The 20,521-nt window shown below is 40.5% G+C and overlaps 1 protein-coding gene across 3 annotated transcripts in view; it reads right to left on the bottom strand.

The window, feature by feature from the left end:
• The window catches only part of LSM14A (LSM14A mRNA processing body assembly factor), a 56,628-nt gene extending 37,652 nt beyond the window's left edge, over positions 1 to 18,976 (bottom strand). For 2 of the 3 annotated variants that reach the window (XM_007470958.1, XM_007470956.1), the window contains exon 1: positions 18,658 to 18,778. In XM_007470958.1, the coding sequence (XP_007471020.1) occupies positions 18,658 to 18,778 (121 nt within the window). Of the gene's footprint in view, positions 1 to 18,657 lie in introns of all 3 variants that reach the window. The other variant, XM_007470957.1, reaches the window with a different exon arrangement.
• Between the last annotated feature and the right edge of the window lie 1,545 nt (positions 18,977 to 20,521).

Raw genomic sequence — 20,521 nt, 5'->3', positions numbered from 1 at the left:
GGAAAGAAGAAAACTTACTTTACATGATAAAGGGCATATATGAAAAACCCAGAGTTAACATCACATTCAACGGTGAAAGACAGAAAACATTCCCCTAAAAACAGAAACAGGACAAGGATGTCCACTTTCACCACTACTATTCAACAATGTACTAGAAGTCTTAGCCAGCACAATTAGGCAAGAAAAAGAAATAAAAGGCATCCAAATAAGAAAGAAGTAAAACTCTTTTAGCAGATGACACGATTCCATATATAGAAAAGTCCATAAAATCTATTTTTAAAAAAACTACTAGAGCTAATAAATGAAGTCAGCAAAGTTACAGGTACAACATCAGCACAAAAATCAGCCGTGTTTCTACCTACTAACAATGGCCAATCCAAAAAGGGGACTAAGAAAACAATCCCACTTACAACAGCATCCAAAGGAATAAAATATCTAAGAATAAATTTAACCAAGGAGGTAAAAAACTTGTACACTAACAATTACAAAATGTTGCTGAAAGAAATTGAAGACCTAAATAAACAGAAAGTCATCCCAGGTTCATGGACTGGAAGACTTAAGATTACAATGCTCCCCAAAGTGATCTACAGATTCAGTGCAGTCTCTATCAAAATTACAATGGCCTTCCCCCTTCCCCCAGAAATGGAAAAGCTAACTCTCAAATTTATATGGAACTTCAAGGGAGCCTGAATAGACAAAAGAATTTTGAAAACATTGGAGGACTCATACTTCCTGATTTCAAAATCTACTACAAAGCTACAGTAGTCAAAATAGTGTGGTATTGGCATAATGACAGACATATAGATTTATGGGATGGAATACAGAGTCCAGAAATAAACCCAAACATCTATGACCAATTAATTTTAGACAAGGGTCCAAGACTGTTCAACAGGGATAATAGAACAGTCTCTTCAAAAAATGTTCTGGGCTTCCCTGGTGGCGCAGTGGTTGACAGTCCGCCTGCCGATGCAGAGGACGTGGGTTCGTGCCCTGGTCCGGGAAGATCCCACATGCCGCGGAGCGGCTGGGCCCGTGAGCCATGGCTGCTGAGCCTGCGCATCCAGAACCTGTGCTCTGCAACGGGAGAGGCCACAACAGTGAGAGGCCCGTGTACAGCAAAAAAAATAATAATAATAATAAAAAAAATAATAAAAAAGTTCTGGGGCCTCCCTGGTGGCGCAGTGGTTGAGAGTCCGCCTGCCGATGCAGGGGATACGGGTTCGTGCCCCGGTCTGGGAGGATCCCACATGCCGCGTAGCGGCTGGGCCCGTGAGCCGCGTAGCGGCTGGGCCTGTGAGCCGTGGCCGCTGAGCTTGCGCGTCCGGCAACGGGAAAGGCCACGACAGTGAGAGGCCCACATATCGCAAAAAAAAAAAAAAGTTCTGGGACAACTGGATAAATGTGAAAGAATGAGGGTGAAATCCTACCTTACTCCATATACAAAAATTATCCCTAAGTGGGTGTGATATTAAGATATGGTAAGAAATACATACATACATACATACATACATATATATATATATATATATATATATATATATATATATATATATATATGTCTTTGTCTCTAGCTCCTGGCCAGAGTGCCTAAAACTTCTGTAATTTCCTAAGAGATAAAGGTACTAAGAGCATCTTTTGTTCTAATGTTTGGTCTTTGACCCTGGCTTCTGACATAGAGCTCCTAAATCTCTTGGAATTTCCTGGGTGATATCAGAGAATCTGTTGCTCTAATGAGGAGACTCTTGGTGAACTCTTGGATAGCTTCAGGAAGGGGACTGGACATCAGAAAGACGAAGCTATGATAAGGAGCTTGAAACTTTCAGCCTCACCTCCCACCCTCTAAGGAGGAAGAGGGACTTGAGATTGAGTTAATAATTGATCATGCCTATGTGATGAAGCCTCCATAAAAATCTGTAAACTATGGGGTTTGGAGAGCTCCCTGGTTGGTAAAGATGTGGAGGTGCTGTGAGGGTGATGTGCCTACAGAAGGCACGGAAGCTCGGCACCACTTCCCACATTTTGCCCTCTACATCTCTTTCATCCGATTGTTCCTGAGTTGTATCCTTTTACAATAAACCAGTAATCTAACAAGTAAACTGTTTTCCTGAATTCTGTGTGCTGTTCTAGCAAATGATCAAACCAAGGAAGGGGTTGTGGCAACCCCGAATTTATAACCAGTTGGTTAAAAATACAGGCCACAAGCTGGGACTTGAGACTGGTGTGGGGAGTGGGTGGTGGGAAGTCTTATGGAACTGAGCCCTTAACCTGTGGTATCTGACACTAACTCCAGACAGACAGTGTCAGAATTGAGTTAAATTGTAGGACACCCAGTTGGTGCCCAAGGAGTTGGAGAATTGCTTGAAGTGGGAACACCCCCCCACCCACAATCTGGAAGCCAGAATGGAGGAGAAACACAGAATTTTTCTTTTAGTGGGTCAATGACCTAAATATAAGAGCCAAAACTATAAAAATATTAAGAGAACATAGGAGTAATCTTTATGACCCTGAATTTGAGAACAGATTCTTAGATTTGACACTAAAAGCAACAGCAACAAAAGAAAAAAACAGATGAATTGGACTTCATAAAAATTAAACCCTTCAAAAAATTAAACCCTTCATAAAAATTAAACCCCTTCTTAAACAGTATTAACAATATTAAAAGATAAGCTATGAAATAAGACAAATGTTTGTAAGTCATATATAAGCGTTTAATATGTAGAATATATAAAGAACTCAACAAATTGTTAAAGACAAACAATCCAATTAAAAATGAGCAAAAACTTAGAGACACTTCTCAAAAGAAGATACACAAATAGCCAACAAGCTCATGAAAAGATGTTTAATATCGTAAGTCACTATGGAAATGCAAATCAAAACCAACATGAAATACCACTTCACAACTACTAGGATGGCTTTAATAATAAAATCAGAAAATAACAAATATTGACGAGGATGTGGAGAAACAGGAATCCTTGCACACTGCTGGTAGAAATGTGAAATGGTGCAGCTGCTGTGGAAAATAGCTTGGTGGTTCCTCAAAAAACTAAACATATAATAACCAAATGACTCAGCAATTTCACTCATATATAAAAAAACCTACGTCCACACAGAAATGAATGTTTCAAGTAGTATTATTCACAATGGTCAAAAGTTGGAAACAACCCAAATGCCCATCAACAGATGAACAGATAAACAAATTGTGTTTTTTACACACACACACACACACACACACACACACACACACACACACACGAGTAATTATACAATCCCTTTTACATAATATATCCAGAATAGGAAAAGCCAGAGAGACATAAAGCAGATTAGTGGTTATTGAGGAAAGGCGGGGAAATGGGGAGGGAATTACTTAATGGGTAAGGGGTATTTTCCCAAGGTGATGAAAAAGTTTTGAAATTAAGGAGAGGTAGTGGTTACACAACACTATGACTAAACTAAATGCCACTGAATCACACACTTTATAATGGTTAATTGTATGTTATATGAATTTCACATCAATAACATACACAGGGACTTCACTGGCAGTCCAGTGGTTAAGACTGCACTTCCACTGCAGGGGGCACGGATCAAGCCCTGGTCTTCCTGGTACGGAAACTAAGATCCCACATGCCACACGGTGAGACAAAACAAAAACAAAAACAAAAAAACCACAGACACACACACATCCCTACAAATATAGCTGGTAAGAGAATACACAAAATGATAATAATAGTTGGATCAGAATGTTAAAACTAGGCGTGGTTGTCCTCTATATTCTCAACTTCATCATGCTGTTACCTTGCTTTAATAAGTATTCTAGGGAAAATACTTTTTTTTTCCTATTAGTCTTAAAAGAATATAATCAGTTCCCCACTGTGGCTACAAATAGCAAAGATTTATTAATAAAAATGTATACCATGATACTTTTTTAAAAAAAGAGATAGGGTCAAAGTTCTGGCAAAATCATTTATCTAAAATATCTCTATCTCTAAATCAAGGCAAGCTCAAATATCACACTGTCAAACCTGGTTAACAGTATATTAACACCCATACCCATAGTCATAGTAAATGACTACAGGGAAGAGCTATAGTGACCAAATTCCCAATACAATACGTCCATTATAAAATACCAAAGCTTTCTAAGTTTAAATGATAAATATGTCCACAGTTAAGTGTGGTTACCATCCTCAAAATAACATTAATATTTTCCAAAACCCTTAACTTTTTTTTAAAGTCTTTACTGAATTTGTTACAATATTGCTTCTGCTTTATGTTTTGGGTTTTCAGCCCCCCCGAGGCATGTGGGATCTTAGCTCCCTGACCAGGGACTGAAGCTGCACCCCCTGCAATGGAAGGCGCAGTCTTAACCAGTGGACCACCAGGGAAGTCCCAAGCCTTAACATTTGGGCACAAACTAAAAATTATAAATTAGGCTCTAGGGGCTTCCCTGGTGGCGCAGTGGTTGAGAGTCCGTCTGCTGATGCAGGGGACACGGGTTTGTGCCCCGGTCCGGGAGGATCCCACATGCCACGGAGCGGCTGGGCCCATGAGCCATGGCCGCTGGGCCTGCGCGTCCGGAGCCTGTGCTCTGCAACGGGAGAGGCCACAACAGTGAGAGGCCCGCGTACCACAAAAAAAAAAAAGTTAGGCTCTAATATGACTGATGAAGAAAAATAAGTCTGTTGAATACTAAAATGGGAGAGCAATAAACAAAAGGTTGAATTATTCAAGAAATGTCCAAAAGTTAGTTGCAAAACAAAGGCTAAGTTCAAATGGAAATCTAGAATAACATTTATAGTGTAGTTTTTTTAAAAAATTATTATTTTTTAATTTAATTAATTTATTTTTGGCTGCGTTAGGTCTTCATTGCTGCACGCGGGCTTTCCCTAGTTGCGGTGAGCAGGGGCTACTCTTTGTTGCAGTGCACGGGCTTCTCACTGCGGTGGCTTCTCTTGTTGCAGAGCACGGGCTCTAGGCACATGGGCTTCAGTAGTTGTGGCTCACGGGCTCTAGAGCGCATGCTCAGCAGCTGTAGCACATGGGCTTAGTTGCTCCGCGGCATGGGCTATCTCCCTAGATCAGGGCTCGAGCCCGTGTTTCCTGCATTGGCACGTGAATTCTTAAACACTGCACCACCAGGGAAGCCCGATGATGTAGTCTTAAAGTTAAAACTCCTGTCAAGTATCAGTTGTAAGACCTGGTCCCAGACACTTACCCAAACTTAAGTTCCAACCAAGCTCATTATTCTCCATACACGGAGCAGGTTTTCCGTCCTCTACCAAAACTCCTCCCCACATCTGACCTATCCTAAATTTCAGCTTGGATACTACTTGTATTCATCATGGCTCTCCAGAGAAACAGAACCAACAGGATGCACATATACACACACAGACACAGAGAGATTTATTTTAAGAAATTGGGCTCATGTGAAAATCTGAAACGTGCAGAGTAGGCCAGCAGGCTGGAGACCTGGAGAAGAGTTGTGTTTGAGTCCAAAGGTGGCCTGCTGGCGGAATTCCTTCTTGCTCAGAGGAGGTTAGTCTTTGTTCTATTAGGGCCTTCAACTTGACTGGATGAGGCCCACCCACGTCCCACATCATGGAGAGTAAATATGCTTTAAAGTCCAGTGATTTAAATATTAATCTGGTTTAAAAAAACACCTTCAGAAAGCTCCAGAATATCTGACCAAATATCTGGGCACTGTGGCCCAGCCAATTGACACAACACTAGCCATCACACAGCTCCACCAGTAATGTTCCCAGATGGAAGTAACACATTCTTCTTCTAAAAATCACACAGTATTCTACCATTGGATATACCTACCTCTTCTAAAAGTGAAAGATCTTCAGGACAGAGATCTGTATCTTTGTAACTACCACAGTATCTAACACAGTGCCCTACATATTGCTGACATTTGAATATTTCTTTTTTTTTAAACATCTTTATTGGAGTATAATTGCTTTACAATGGTGTGTTAGTTTCTGCTGCATAACAAAGTGAATCGGCTATACATATACATATATCCCCATATCTCCTCCCTCTTGCGTCTCCCTCCCGCCCTCCCTATCCCACCCCTCTAGGTGGACACAAAGCACCTAGCTGATCTCCCTGTGCTATGAGGCTGCTTCCCACTAGCTATCTATTTTACATTTGGTAGTGTATATATGTCAATGACACTCTCTCACTTCATCCCAGCTTACCCTTCCCCCTCCCTGTGTCCTCAAGTCCATTCTCTATGTCTGCGTCTTTATTCCCATCCTGCCCCTAGGTTCTTCATGACCTTTTTTTTTTTTTTAGATTCCATATATATGTGTTAGCATACGGTATTTGTTTTTCTCTTTCTGACTTACTTCACTCTGTAGGACAGACTCTAGGTCCATCCACCTCACTACAAATAACTCAATTTTGTTTCTTTTTATGGCTGAGTAATATTCCATTGTATATATGTGCCACATCTTCTTTAGCCAGTCATCTGTTGATGGACACTTAGGTTGCTTCCATGTCCTGGCTATTGTAAATAGAGCTGCAATGAACATTGTTGTACATGACTCTTTTTGAATTATGGTTTTCTCAGGGTATATATGCCCAGTACTGGGATTGCTGGTTTGTATGGTAGTTCTATTATTAGTTTAAGGAACCTCCATACTGTTCTTCATAGTGGCTGTATCAATTTACATTCCCACCAACAGTGCAGGAGGGTTCCCTGTTCTCCACACCCTCTCCAGCCATTTATTGTTTGTAGATTTTTTGATGATGGCCGTTCTGACTGGTGTGAGGTGATACCTCATTGTAGGTTTGATTTTGAATATTTCTTGAATAAATTCCACAGTGGAAAAAGCTACTAAGTAAGCTATTTCCAAAATTGCTGAGCACTGTTTAATACCAAAGGAATTGAATTAAGTTACACAATAAACCTACTTAATATAAAATGGGAAAATGACTATTTACAGCAAAAACAAATAGCTGGACATCAACAGGATGGGCAAACAGAAAAAATAGCACATGGATTTAAAAGCTGCACTTGGTATTTTTTTTCTCCTTCTGATATTTATCCTTAAGTACAGTTCTTGATGCAAATCCAATATTATATATAAACTTTTGCTGAAACTATCTGAGATACTATATATTTGGAATAGCTGTTATATAAGGGTTTAATACAAGGTTTAATTATTTAAATATTAAAAGATCTTCACTCATCAAGCTATCTCTTCTACAATGTACTACCCTGCACAGAACCTGACAGCAGGACAGTAGTAAGCAGGCTCTGGATTTTTTTTACTTGGGCGGGGAGCTTTAAAAAATAAGATTCCACAGGCCTGGACTCTGAATCACACCACAGCCTGTCACCACAAACCTCCACTTTCTGCACACCTGCACTTTCTCCTTTGGCCCATTCTTCACACTACTTTCCTTCTATGAGGGAATATTATTCCGCTGAATAAAAACATCTGTCCCCAGCCTCTGTAATCTCTTCCTGCACCCACTACATATTTGTCATCCCTAATAGAGACATTACTACTCACCTCTCCGCAATATTCTCAATCTCCTCAGCGCTGTCACATGCCAGTCACTGGTGACTCTAAGATAACAGAGCTCACAGCCCAGATGACTTTCCTCTTACCTTTTCAAACATATTCTTAAAACCCACTCCTTATCGCTTAATTCTAGAAGTAAAAGTAAACTTCTGTTTGACTAAAAAGACTCCAAATGATCTTGTCTTTTTCATTAATACATTTCATTATCTTCACTCATCTTCTCCCCTCTTCCTTGCAGTCTTGGGGGAAGTAAGACCCATACATTTCTTTTAACCCAGTGTCATCTTCCACGATTATAGGTTTGAGACCTTGCTCAGTCTTACTTGCAACTTCACTTGCTTCCTCCTGTTGGATTACTAATACATGCAGATTTACTCAGACATATCTTTGCTCAACCATGAGAATTTCAGACTGAGCTTAAGGGAATAACGACTAGTGAGAATAAGAATTTAGAAAGAGTGCCATGAAGAGAGAATTGTAAAACCAGAAAGCAATTTGAAAATTTAGATGGTGATGCAAAACAACAGTAATAATGCAAAACACATAAATAAGGACCTCTTTGAAACTGTAGATCCTGAAACATTTCTATAAAGCACAGGATGGCAAAAGAAAATTTGTTTATACTTATTATTACTAATCTGAGAGAATAAAATATTCTCAATACTGTCTTTATTTATCATACTGTCTTTTCCTATTAAATGTCAAGTTCAACCACACATTTTCTGACCAAGGAGAATTTTCAGAAATAATAATTCTTTATGTGATCAACAGTTAATTTGTTATGCACAAGGGACACAAGGGAGGGGGAGATGCTGAGGTCTAGTAATGAAAAATAAGAAAAGCTTGATAAGCACAAAAAGAAAATAGAAGGTAAAACACGAACACAGAAGATGCAATGAACACTTCCTGACTAGGGTAATCAAGGAAGGCTTTGCAGGGGTGGTGATACTGAAGCAGAATCTAGGAGTATAAACCTGATTCCCTCCTGATCCATTCCCAATTTTGGTCAATAGGAACCATTATAGGTACCATCATTCGATTCCTCCCTGTTCCTTGTTCAATTCTTTAAAGGCCAACCCATTCTCCTAATTTCTCATGTATCTGCTCTTTCTTCTCTATTTTAACTAGTTTAGGTCTGTATTTCTTCTTTCCCAAACTCTTAAAATATTCCAACTGAACTCAATATTGTCCTCTCATATTGTCCCTCACCCCCAAGTTTTGCACAATGCTGTCAGCATAAACTTCCTAAACCTGGACTCTGACACATCACTTTATTGGCTAAAAACTTTCCGTGGCTCCTTACAATCCACCAAGAAAACTCAGACTTGTTCGCATGTCATTCAAATGACAAACGGAATAAACAAAGATAAATGTAGCAGTGGAAGCAAAATAAAAGGGGACGGAGTGCTTGAATCTGTCATCTGACACATTTTCGTTGGGACTTGAGCCTTCCAGAGCGGTTAGTCCTTCTCTTTCGTTTGTGATTTCATTATCAATCTGTTGCTTTGTTCCATTTCTTCAACAGCCATATAAGAAGGAAGAACATTCCAGTCAAGAGAACCTTGTGAAAAGGCCCCAAATCTGAAGGAACTTGACTGATCTGAAGACCTAAATGACAACTAGTGTGGTCCTACCTTAGGTGAGTTGCAAGGTGTTGTGGGTAAGGATAAGTCTTGGACTTTGTGTTGTAGTTGTCTCTGTTCACTTCCCTGACTGCAAACTCCCTGTTACCAAGGATTGGACACTTCTTCCTAGATATCCTCTTCATGTGACTAATTGTGACTATCTGTCAGGCCCTAACTTAGCTGCTGGGTCCTCAAGAACCTTGTCTCTGTTGCTCTCTTTTGTTTACTAGCACCTAGCATAGTGTTTAACATATAGTCATAGTAGGCGCTCAGTAATTCTCTTGAATGGATATAATAAGCACCAGGCAGATACAAGCTTCCCTTATGCCCCATGTGCTCCATGCTGTCTTTAGTGTATCTCTGCTCCCATATGTGCTAAGGTTTCTCCAGAACCTCACCAGAGAGCACCAGGGTTGGAAAGGAATGGCTGTCCAGTTGTGTAAAATGCAAAAGGGCCTTTGGAAATCTGACCACTGTTGAAACAAATTTCAAGTTAATCTTCCAGTTTTTACCTCTATCTTACTTAATTACTATAGTCCTTGTTTCCATCACACATAATGATGCCAATTCCTGAGACTTTTAGGAGTTTGGGTGCAAATCAGGTTTACTTCATGGCTTTACCCACTCCCTACTTAGTCTGCAGCTTTCTAAATACTGCTAAGAAGACATTTAAACTCGTCCATTTGTTTTCAGCCTCCAAAATTCTGTGGCTGTTGTCTCCTTCCCAAATCTACTTTGTCCTTTATGGGTTTATGTCTTTAAAAAAAGGCCTTCTCATGTAGTTTTAGTAGGACTTATAAACAGGAAGAAAAAGTAGAAGCATGTCCAATCTGCAGTCTAAATTTAATCTTGACTCTCTAAGCTTGCCTTGTTGGGCATTCTTCCTTGTGGTTGGTTTTTCTATTTTAATCTTCCAAACATATAACCCACAGACAGAGATATAAAAATATTTCTGAGAGCAAATTAATTAATTAAAAATAAATGTATCCAATAGGAATTAAAAAACAAAACAAAAAACACCGAGGTGGAGGAGAAACTAATTTGAGAGTCAGACAGAGAGAGTAAATTTATTAGGTTACAGTAAATTTATTATGGTACAGATGAACCGGTTTGCAAGGCAGAAATAGAGACACAGATGTAGAGAACAAATGTAGGGACACCAAGGGGGAAAAGCGGCGGTTGGAGGGGTGGGATGAATTGGGAGACTGGGATTGACATACATACACTAATATGTATAAAATAGATAACTAATAAGAACCTGCTGTATAGCACAGGGAACTCCACTTCACTGTACAGTAGAAACTAACACAGCACTGTAAAACAACTATACCCCAATTAAAAAAAAAAAAGGTTTTTTTTTCAAGATTTACAAGATCCACAGAGAACCACTCAGGAAAAAAACATGCCAGTGTGGCAACGTTTCTTAACTCAAGAATAAAGCTTCCAGAGAGAAAAGTGACTGAGAATCAGACTGGCATCAGTAACATCAGCATGTGAGAACACAACATTCCAATAACTTCAAAGTTCCATAGAAAAAAAATTCTGAATTTGTAACAATATAGCCAGCCAATCAAGTAATCAACAAAAAAATAGGTTCACTAAGAAAATTTGCCACCCACACATCCCCCCACCCCTGCCCTGCAATACTAGGGGAAAAAGAGAGTCAACTAAGAGGTCAACTTGTAAACAAGAAACAGGAATCCCTGAATGTCTCTGAATAGACTGGTGAGAGATAATGGAACAGAGTAAAGCAGTAGAGGTCGTAAGAAGTAAAATTCTGCATATATTTTGAAATTAGAGCTGACAGGATCAGAAACACGTATGAGCTGTGAGAGGCAGAGAAATTAAGGATGACTCAAAGGTTTTTGATCTTACCAACTAAAAGAATAAGTTGTCATTCGATTAGATGGAGAAACAGGTTTGGGACATGCTGAATGGGAGATGCCTACTAGACATCCCTCCAGGTGGAGATGTTAAGGAGGCAGATGGATATACAAGTCAGGAGTTCAGAGGAGGGGTACAGGTTGGAAATAACAGTAATCTATAAATAGTATTTGCAGTCATGAAGAGAAGAGTCATCAAGAGAAGAGTGCAGATGATAAAATAAGGAAATAATTTGTAAACAACAGAAAAGAAAAAAGAGAGAGGAGAGAGAGAACGAGAGTGAAGTTACGAACTAAGCCCTGGCACGCTTCAACATTTGGAGGTTTAGGAGTTGAAGAAACAGCAAAGGAGACTGAGATGCAACCAGTGAGGTATTAGAGAAAACTAGGATAACATCAAGTGAAAAAACTGTTACAAGAAGAGATCAATTGTGCCATATATTGCTGATCAGTCAAGTAGACTGAGAATAGGAACCAACCACTGAATTTAGCAACATGGAAGTCTTTGGTAACCTTAATGTAGACAACTCCTTCAAGGAGTTCTGGTGCAAAGGGAATGAGAGAAATGGGGCAGTAGATAACAAAGAAGAACTGCATTAAGAGTAGTAGTGCTTTTTTGTTGTTGCTGTTTTTAAGATGGGTGAAATAACAGCATATCTGTGAGTAGACAGGAAGGATCTGGTAGAGAAAGAAAAACTGAATACATAGGAGAGAGAGTAGAGAACTGCTAGAGCAATGTCCTTGAATCATCAAGAAGGGATGAAATCTTGCACAAGTGGAAGGGTGGCCTTAGAGAGAACAGTTAATCTGTATTGACCAGAGAAAAGGAAAGGTTTGGGGCAGATGCAGGTAACTAGGTACATGTGGGATGAGCTGATAAAAATTCTCTTCTGTTTGCTGTTCTCTTCTCAATTAAATAGGAAGCAACGTTCACAGGCTGAAAGTGAAGATGGGGGAAGAGGTGGTGGAAGTCTGAGGAAAACAAGGAATGGAATAGTCATGCAGAAGAATGGAACGAATGGACTATGGAAATACAGTATATATATATGGGAAGTAGCCATGACCGCTGGGCTTAGTGAACATAAACGTACAGTGAAGTTGGCCAGCATGTCTGTGTTGACACTTGTACAAGAAAGTGGGAGAGGGAAAGGGGGATTGACAGTATATGCTCTGTACTGACTGTAACAACTCCTTGTGGAATTAAAGCAGGAAGTAAAGTTATGAGGGGAGTGTGGGGCAGTGAAAGGTAGTAAGATCAACAGACTATAGACTACAATAGATCTGAATGACTGATGGGAGTTGGGGTACCTAGACAAAGATGGAGACAGTGGTTGGAAATAACACTGAGATAGCTACTCTCTCTTAAGCACCTACAATAAAAGTTAACTTTTTTTTTTTTTTTTTGCGGTATGCGGGCCTCTCACTGTTGTGGCCTCTCCCATTGCGGAGCACAGGCTCCGGACGCGCAGGCTCAGCGGCCATGGCTCACGGACCCAGCCGCTCCGCGGCACGTGGGATCTTCCCGGACCGGGACACAAACCCGTGTCCCCTGCATCGGCAGGCGGACCCTCAACCACTGCGCCACCAGGGAAGCCCAACAGTTAACTTTTGATATTATCTCATTTAATTCTGAGAATGACTCTGAAAGATGGGCGTTATTATCCTTATTTAAAAGATGAAGTTAAAGCTAACGTTAAATTACTTGTCCAAGGTCAAAGAGCTACTAAGTATTCCAACTGGCCTTTTGGGTCACATTTCCTTTCAGAAACGAACACCTCACAAAACTAGAATAAAATCCTTGTGAAGAAAATATTTTACGGACTAACTCACACTTTATCCATTAAAAAAACTTACTTCAAGGATATCCAGTTTTTAAAATGGCTAACTGAAGTGTTACTTTAAAGCATCATAGAGAAAATAAAAGGTAAATTGTTTCTATAGAAAACACCTTCTATCATGGAGTAATAAATTCAAGTTAAACTATCTACAGTTACTGCTATTATTACTTTGGCACTGAGTTAAATATAAAATTCTTGCTATGTGTCATGCACAGGTAAGATCTCTTTACTCTTAATATTTCCTTCCTTCTACTTTTATTTTCTTCAGGCTTCACGTTGTTTTCTTTACTTCTGATTCAGAAAGTCATGGCTTATTTTACTCCACTGGAAAATGTACAGTTAGTTTTTGGCACTTGACCCGAGACTCCCAGAATTACCAAGAATTTCTGCGGACTATGTATGCAACAACAACAAACTGTTTCCAACGCTCCAAGTTCTGGCAACCTCACTAAATAGGGCGACCAAAAGAAATTGCAGCCTTAAGTTTCACTGGATCTTTGCTGTTCTAGGTAGTGATTTTGTGAATTGCTAGATTTGGATCCCCAACTCATGCGAGAATGCAAGAAATCAATAAAGCACTTCACAGGCATTTCATCCATCATACAAAACTCTCCCACTCTCTGAAGTTGATGACTATGTGGCTAATCAACAGTCAAGAAGTAGGTAAGCTATGCCAATGGGGAAGACTTAGCAGATGAGTAAGGAAATAATCCATTACCAATTTACCCGCTTTTATATTCCTCCACCAGTCACTTGATTTTAAAAACAAATCATTTTAAAAGCAGCTGGCTTATATAATCATTCTTCTTCACAAAGTCTCTTTTCCTAATTCAGTGGCAACCTGTTTTTCATTTGAGGGGTATATTATCCAGGTACAGCTAACTAAATATATGTTAGGGCTTCCCTGGTGGCGCAGTGGTTGAGAGGCCGCCTGCCGATGCAGGGGACACGGGTTTGTGCCCCGGTCTGGGAGGATCCCACGTGCCGCGGAGCGGCTGGGCCCGTAAGCCACGGCCGCTGAGCCTGCGTGTCCGTAGCCTGTGCTCTGCAACGGGAGGGGCCGCAACAGTGAGAGGCCCGCGTACCGCAAAAAAAAAAAAAAAAATATATATATATATATGTATGTTAGATAAGAATTTCATTTAATTTTATTTAAATACTTTTAAAATCTACGTATATAATGCTTATAGGAAATGTAAACTTCCTCCAACTTTGAGATTCCCATAATTAGAAACCTTCAGTAACTACAAGTATCCTTTTCATTTATTCAAATATTTACCAAGGGTCTGCTATGTGCCAGGCACTGTTCCAGGTACTGAGGATAGAGCAATGAATGAGACAAAACTCTCTGCCTTCATGAATCTTCCATTCTGTGCGAAATCTCTTAGTATCCAGGATCTAGTATGTGTCTGGGCATCATATTCACAAACACAGGTGCAAATACATTCGGAAGCATCCCACAAACCATTGATGCATGTCATCACTTTGCAATTCCCTCAAACGTCCTGAACTGATTCTTCTCTTAAATTTTAAATGAAAACTATAATTGAGCTTGAGTCATAAGGTGAAACTCTGTCTCCCCAACAATGTCATTTAAATCATGTCATAAGATTTTTTCCTCTTATATCCCTATTCTCCAAAATTTCTTACTGTTGGGGGAGGGAACATACCTATGTATTTTAATTTTAAAGAGTGATACAATTGTGAACATGGAATTTGGAGATATCCCCAAGAGACTTCTATAAGATTAATAAACTAAAATGCTAATTAACTTCCATTTATTCATTCATTTAATAAATATTCGTTCATCCCAGGAGCTCAGACTCTACGTGGGGAGCGAAGGTGGAGACAATAAACACATGCAAATAAACAAAGATGATTATGTGTAGGTCATGATCAGTATTAGGAAGAAACACAATGCAGAGCTATGACAAAGACTATAAGAAACAAACTACAGCCCAGGTTATCTACTAACATACTTAGACCTACATTAAAGTTTTTCTAGGTTGCCTTTAAAACTTCCTGACATTGATTTAGAAGACTGAGTATTAAAGTTCATCAAACTTACCTCAATTTCACTTTATAGAACTACAGCTAGTCTGTGAAATCTCTAGCAGAAAATAAAAGACATCACCCATTCAGCAGTACCTCTGGGATTGGGCTTTTGATTATATACAGTGTGACCATACAGTTTATTATCCAAACTGCAACATTTTCAAGAGAGAAAAGGGATGTTTTAACCATTATGCCAGAATAACAGGCACAAACTAGGACTTTCCACGAGGGCAAACCAGGCCATATGGTCACCCTAATTACATACTACATCAAACAGAAATAGTCCAAAATTTCAGGACTATTTTATAGTTCCAGATGGATTTAAATTGTAAGTAACATCCAAGTAAAGAATCTAAATTATAATCTGGACCACATAAGCCAAGTGATGCCCTTACTAAATTTAAAGATTTAAATACCTCACAACATATACAAAATTAATTACAGGCGTATTATAGACCTAAATGTGAAAAGGCAAAATAAAAAAGTTTTGAAAAGATAATCAAAGTAACTCCATGACCTGGGATAGGGAAAAACTCCTTAAAAAAAGAGGAAAAGAAACACTAGCCATAATGGAAAAGAGTGATAAACATGTCTACATTAAAAGAACTTCTATTCACCAAAAGAAACCGTTAAATGGGAAAAGATACTTGTAACAGATACATCCAGCAAAGGATTCATATTCTAAATATTGAACTCTAGAAAAAAACATGCAATTCAATAGGAAAATGGGCAAAAGATTTCAAAGGCACTTCACGAAAAGATGAGATCCAAATGACCAAGATATGAAAAGGCGTTCACCTCATTAGTAATCAGGGAGATTAAAACGAGGTACAAATACATACCCACCAGATTGGATAGAACTAAAACATAAAATACCTTACACTAAATATTATTGTTGAAGGATGTGGAACAACTATAACTTTCATATACTGTACTAATAATTGAAATAAAAACTAGTAAACAACTACTTTGGGAAACTGTTTGTCATTATCTAATAAAGACACACAATCCCCATGATCCTGCAATTCAAAGTATACACCATAAAGAAAATTATGTAAACATGCATCAGTAAACTCAAACACAAATGTTCACAAAGGCATTGTTCATAATTGCCAAAAACTGTAAACAATTTAAACAACTGCAGAATATCCAAAACAACTGCAGAAATAAACATATCATATGCATGATGGAATACTATCTCCCAACAAAAACCAAAATAAATATATACAAGATGATTCCATTTATATAAAGTTCAAACACGGACAACATTCAGAGATGTAAACTTAAGTGATAAAACTATGAATGTCAGAATAACATTTATATCTAGCTTAAGAGGGTAGTAGTTGATGGGAAGATGCAGGGGGTGGAAGGCTTGTGGGATGTTGGCAATGCCTGTCTTACCCTGGATGGTAGTTACAAGGATCTTTGTTTAAAAATATTTCATTTTATCTACTTATCTTTTCAACATGTGTGGTTATATTTCACAATAAGAAAAAAAAAACAAAACAGCTCCCTAGAGGGGAAAAAAATTAACATCCTAAAAAGAATTCTAAGAATGTTAAAGAGATTAACTCACTCCATAGTTTAAAAAGAGTTAACAAGGATCTCTAAATCCAAATACACACTGTATTCTAAACATACAGTATTCTAAAATCCATGAATAAACTTTTGGCTTCAATCTGTTATACTGCCACTCTTCATCCAAATTTTGAAAAAGGTGGAATTTCAGATATCAGATTACTCCACAAGTCATGTAAATTCTAAAATTTTGAGACCAAACACCCCACTTCTAATTTTGAAATTTGAAATAAGTGCCCGGTTGTTGACTGGACAGTTATAAAGTAGTTTTAGATTAGATACTGCTAGGTAGAATAATATCAAGATTTGATAACTCCAATTTTTTGCAAACACAAATTCCCAAACCTCTGTTACACATTAAATAACTCATATTTCTTAAGAAAAAAGAATATATTATGTATGTGGGGTTAAATATCAAAGCCATAAGTAGAGACATAAATTCAATGATTAAAAAAATCTTTTCATTGCTATACTTATATAACATATTTACCAAGTCATGATAAAAAGGACAAATTATGTTTTGCATATGATTTTAACTATTACAGACTAACAAAATGTTCACTGACCCTAGAAGCTGTTGAAAGGATAATTTGTAAAAATGTGGATCGTTATTAAAATACAGAATTTTTAGGTTCTTGCATAAAAGAGTGTACAGATTTTTTTTAAAGATTGAAATGAATACACTAGAAATCTTTACAATGTAGATTTTTTTCTTTGTGAGGAGTGAAGGAACTGGCAAGACACCTTAAAATTCAGATTAGGTAAAACAATGCCTTTTTAAAAAGCTATTAAACCACTTTAAAGAGAAATACTGTTTTCAGCTTGTATGTGGCTCTCACCAAGAACTCTAGAGGACCTTTTTCACAATTTCACAAAATCATAAAAATTAAAACATTATACAGCTAAATATGCACGCGAGGGGGGGGGGTCGGTGGGAGGGGAAAAGAAAGAAAATTAAGATAAAATAATTTAAGGCTCCCTATCCAGATATAAGATTTGTCCCAACACGAGTGCTATTAAAAAGGATGTACCAGAGAATCCAAAAAAATGTCATTAAATACTTGCGTGATACCGCAAAATGACTCTCCTGGGTCAAAGATTAATCTTTTAAAAAAAAAATAGATTTAGAAAATTTTTTTCCTATCGCCGGACCTCTCTCCTTACCATGCTATTCATTCTATAACTCTACCATGTGCTGCGAAAATTATCAATACCTTAGTTATCTTGCTTCCCTCTCCTAAGTGTTCCAAAAACTTGTGAGGTTTCTTTTAAGATTAGAAGCTAAATTTTATTTTCTTCCTGGTTTCCTGGCGGAGCTAAAGCCCAGACGTGTAAACGGAAACAAAACCCACAAGACTGTGGCGATGCTAAATATTTGGGGGAGAACAGCTTCCTCCCCGACCCCAGAACTCTGTCCCAGGGAGCCTGCACGGGGGTCGGTCAGCGCCCACTGACCACTCAGATCTGCCTTGTGAACAAGGGTCCCGGAAAAAGCTTGAACACTTCTTCCCCCCGGGCTTCCAGAAACAAGGCCGAAACGAGAACAGCAAACATTTTTAAAGAGATGGTTGCACAACAGGTTTGGAGAAGGATTCCGGTCTAACAGCTAAATACCACACAGGAGACAAGTGGGATGTGATCTGCTCCATGGTACCAATGGCATTTCGAGACCGTCTGCGTCGCAGAGGAAAACCAAAGTTTGGGCACATCACTTACAGTTCACCTGAGGGATATGCGGCGAATTGAAATTAAGAACGCGAGAAAATGGGTGCCAGAGAATCAACAAATCAGCACTTTAAACTAAGACTAGGCGGAAAAATTCTTTGACTACTCAGGCTTTGTTTGATGCTAAGACCGAATTTCGGAGCTGGAAGACACGTATCTCCGTGTTCTTCGGCCCGTTCTCGGACTTCAGGGCCGCCGTGCCCGCCCAGCTCCCGCTCCTTAGTCCCCGGATTGAAGGCGCGGACGTTGGGGCAGAAGCCTGGGAGCCCGGGGAAGGCCGCGGCCCGGCCCAGCCCGCGACGCCTGGGCCCGGAGGGAGGCAAGGGGGCGGCCCCGCTCGGGAGGACGGCGGAGGGAGTAGGGAGGGAGCGAGGAGGTCGCGGGCCGAGAGCCGGGCGCAACCCAGAGGCCTGTCCCGGCGTACCTTTGGCGAGAGCTACGGTAGAGTTCTCGGTGTCGATAGTGTAGAGGATGCCCTCGTAGCGGATCTCCGCCTTGGAGATAAGGCTGATCTTGCTGCCGATGTAAGGGGTGCCCCCGCTCATGGCGCCGGCGCCGCCGCCGCTCCCGGCCGCTCGCAGAGAGGCAGATCCCGCGCCGCTGTGGCCGCTCAGCACGCCCGCTTGCTCCGTAGGCGCCTACAGCAGCCGCCTCAGACCCAACATGGCGGCAGCGCCGGCTCCACTCCCCTCCCCCAGCCTCCCGCCCTCAAGCCGCGGCGCGGCGGCTGCAGCGGCGGCGGCGGCGGCGGCGGCGGCAGCACCGGCGGCGGCGGCGCGAGGCATGCTGGGCCGGGGAGGCCGCGCTCTCGCGAGACTCGGCCGGCTGTGGGCGGCTCCGGACGCCTTGGCAGACTCAGTAATTCTAGCTCCGCCGCTTGCTGTGGTCTGTCGCTACCGTGCCCGCGCGGCCTGAGAGGAGATTCACGGAGAGGCTAAGTTCCTCGAGACGCGAGGACACTGTGGGCTGGAGTGGCGGTGCGCGCGATCCTCTTGACTTCAGCTGCGGCCTCCGCCATTTCCAGACCCATAGTATCTTGTCCTGAGTCCGGTGTCATTGCAAAAGCGGATCCCTCTACTTGGAAAGTTTCCAACCCGCCTCCAAGCTCCTGGTGAGCCCCTTTAAGACCCAGACACTTCGTCTTTGAGGCAGCTGCGCCCCTCATGGAACCCTCATGGCCCCATTACAGCATGTTACCCAGCGAGTCTCCTCTCTTCTCCCCTTCTCTGCTCCTGGAGGTGGGATTCTGTCCAGCACTTTCAGATTGCCTCATCCAGGCTCATTGCTTTCAATGCCATTGCACACAGACCAATCCCAAGTGTTTGCAGTTTTGTTCAGTTCTGTGAACTCTGGACTCATATAAGCCATAGCCTTGTTAACTAAACAAAAAAAAAGCACAACCTAAAGGTTGAGAATTGTGTTTTATTTCGGGATTTTGCTGAGGATTTAAGCCTGGAGACAGCCTCTGAGATAGCTCTGAGGGCCTACTGGGAAGAGGTAAGGGAGGAACCAGGATATATAGGAGTTTTTGAAAAAACGAAAACAAAAGAACAACCCAGGTAGCCTAACATCAAAAGATTACTCTTAACTGAAGAAAAACCAGACATCTCAAGTTAATGAATTTACCACTTCTCTATGTACGGGAAGATGTAAGAGTCTGGGCTCATTGAAATCATTCTTTTGATATGCACCTTAACTATCTAGGGTTAGTAAACTGTTTTTCTCCGTCCTGAACCCCCTCAGGGTGCACAGTTGGGGGTAGCTACTGTGACTGTCGGCTTGATAGCTGTAAAATCCTTATGTTTACTTATATGGCAGGTGACGTCCACAGCCTCTTCAGCATCAGCATCTCCAGTTGAATGTCTAATTGGCAACTTTGTGTGTCCGAAGCCATAGTCCCGATTTCCCCTGTAAACCCAACCTTTCCACTCAACTGTTCACGCCCACATCTGTTCTGACTGCAAAATCATGTTAATTTCACATATAGAATATATCCTGAATCTGAGCACTTCTCACCATCTTCACCCCTACCCTACAATTAGCCACCCTTACTCCGGCCAGAATTATTGCAATAGCCTCCTAAAAGGTCCTTCTACCTTTGCCCGTGTCCCCAGTAGTTTATTCTCAACACAGCAGCCAGAGGGATCTTGTTAAAAAATCTAAGTCAGATCATATCCCTCCTCTATTCAATACTCCTCTGGGGACAGTGATCTCATATCACACAAAATGAAAGCCAGACTCCTTACTTTGGCCTATAAGGACGTACATGATTTAGTCCCTTGTTACCT

The sequence above is a fragment of the Lipotes vexillifer genome, unplaced genomic scaffold, assembly GCF_000442215.2.
Source record: "Lipotes vexillifer unplaced genomic scaffold, Lipotes_vexillifer_v1.1 scaffold182, whole genome shotgun sequence".
Lineage (NCBI taxonomy): Eukaryota > Metazoa > Chordata > Mammalia > Artiodactyla > Lipotidae > Lipotes > Lipotes vexillifer.
The sequence above is the reverse complement of the archived record's forward strand: the minus strand, read 5'-3'. Positions and strand labels throughout refer to the sequence as shown.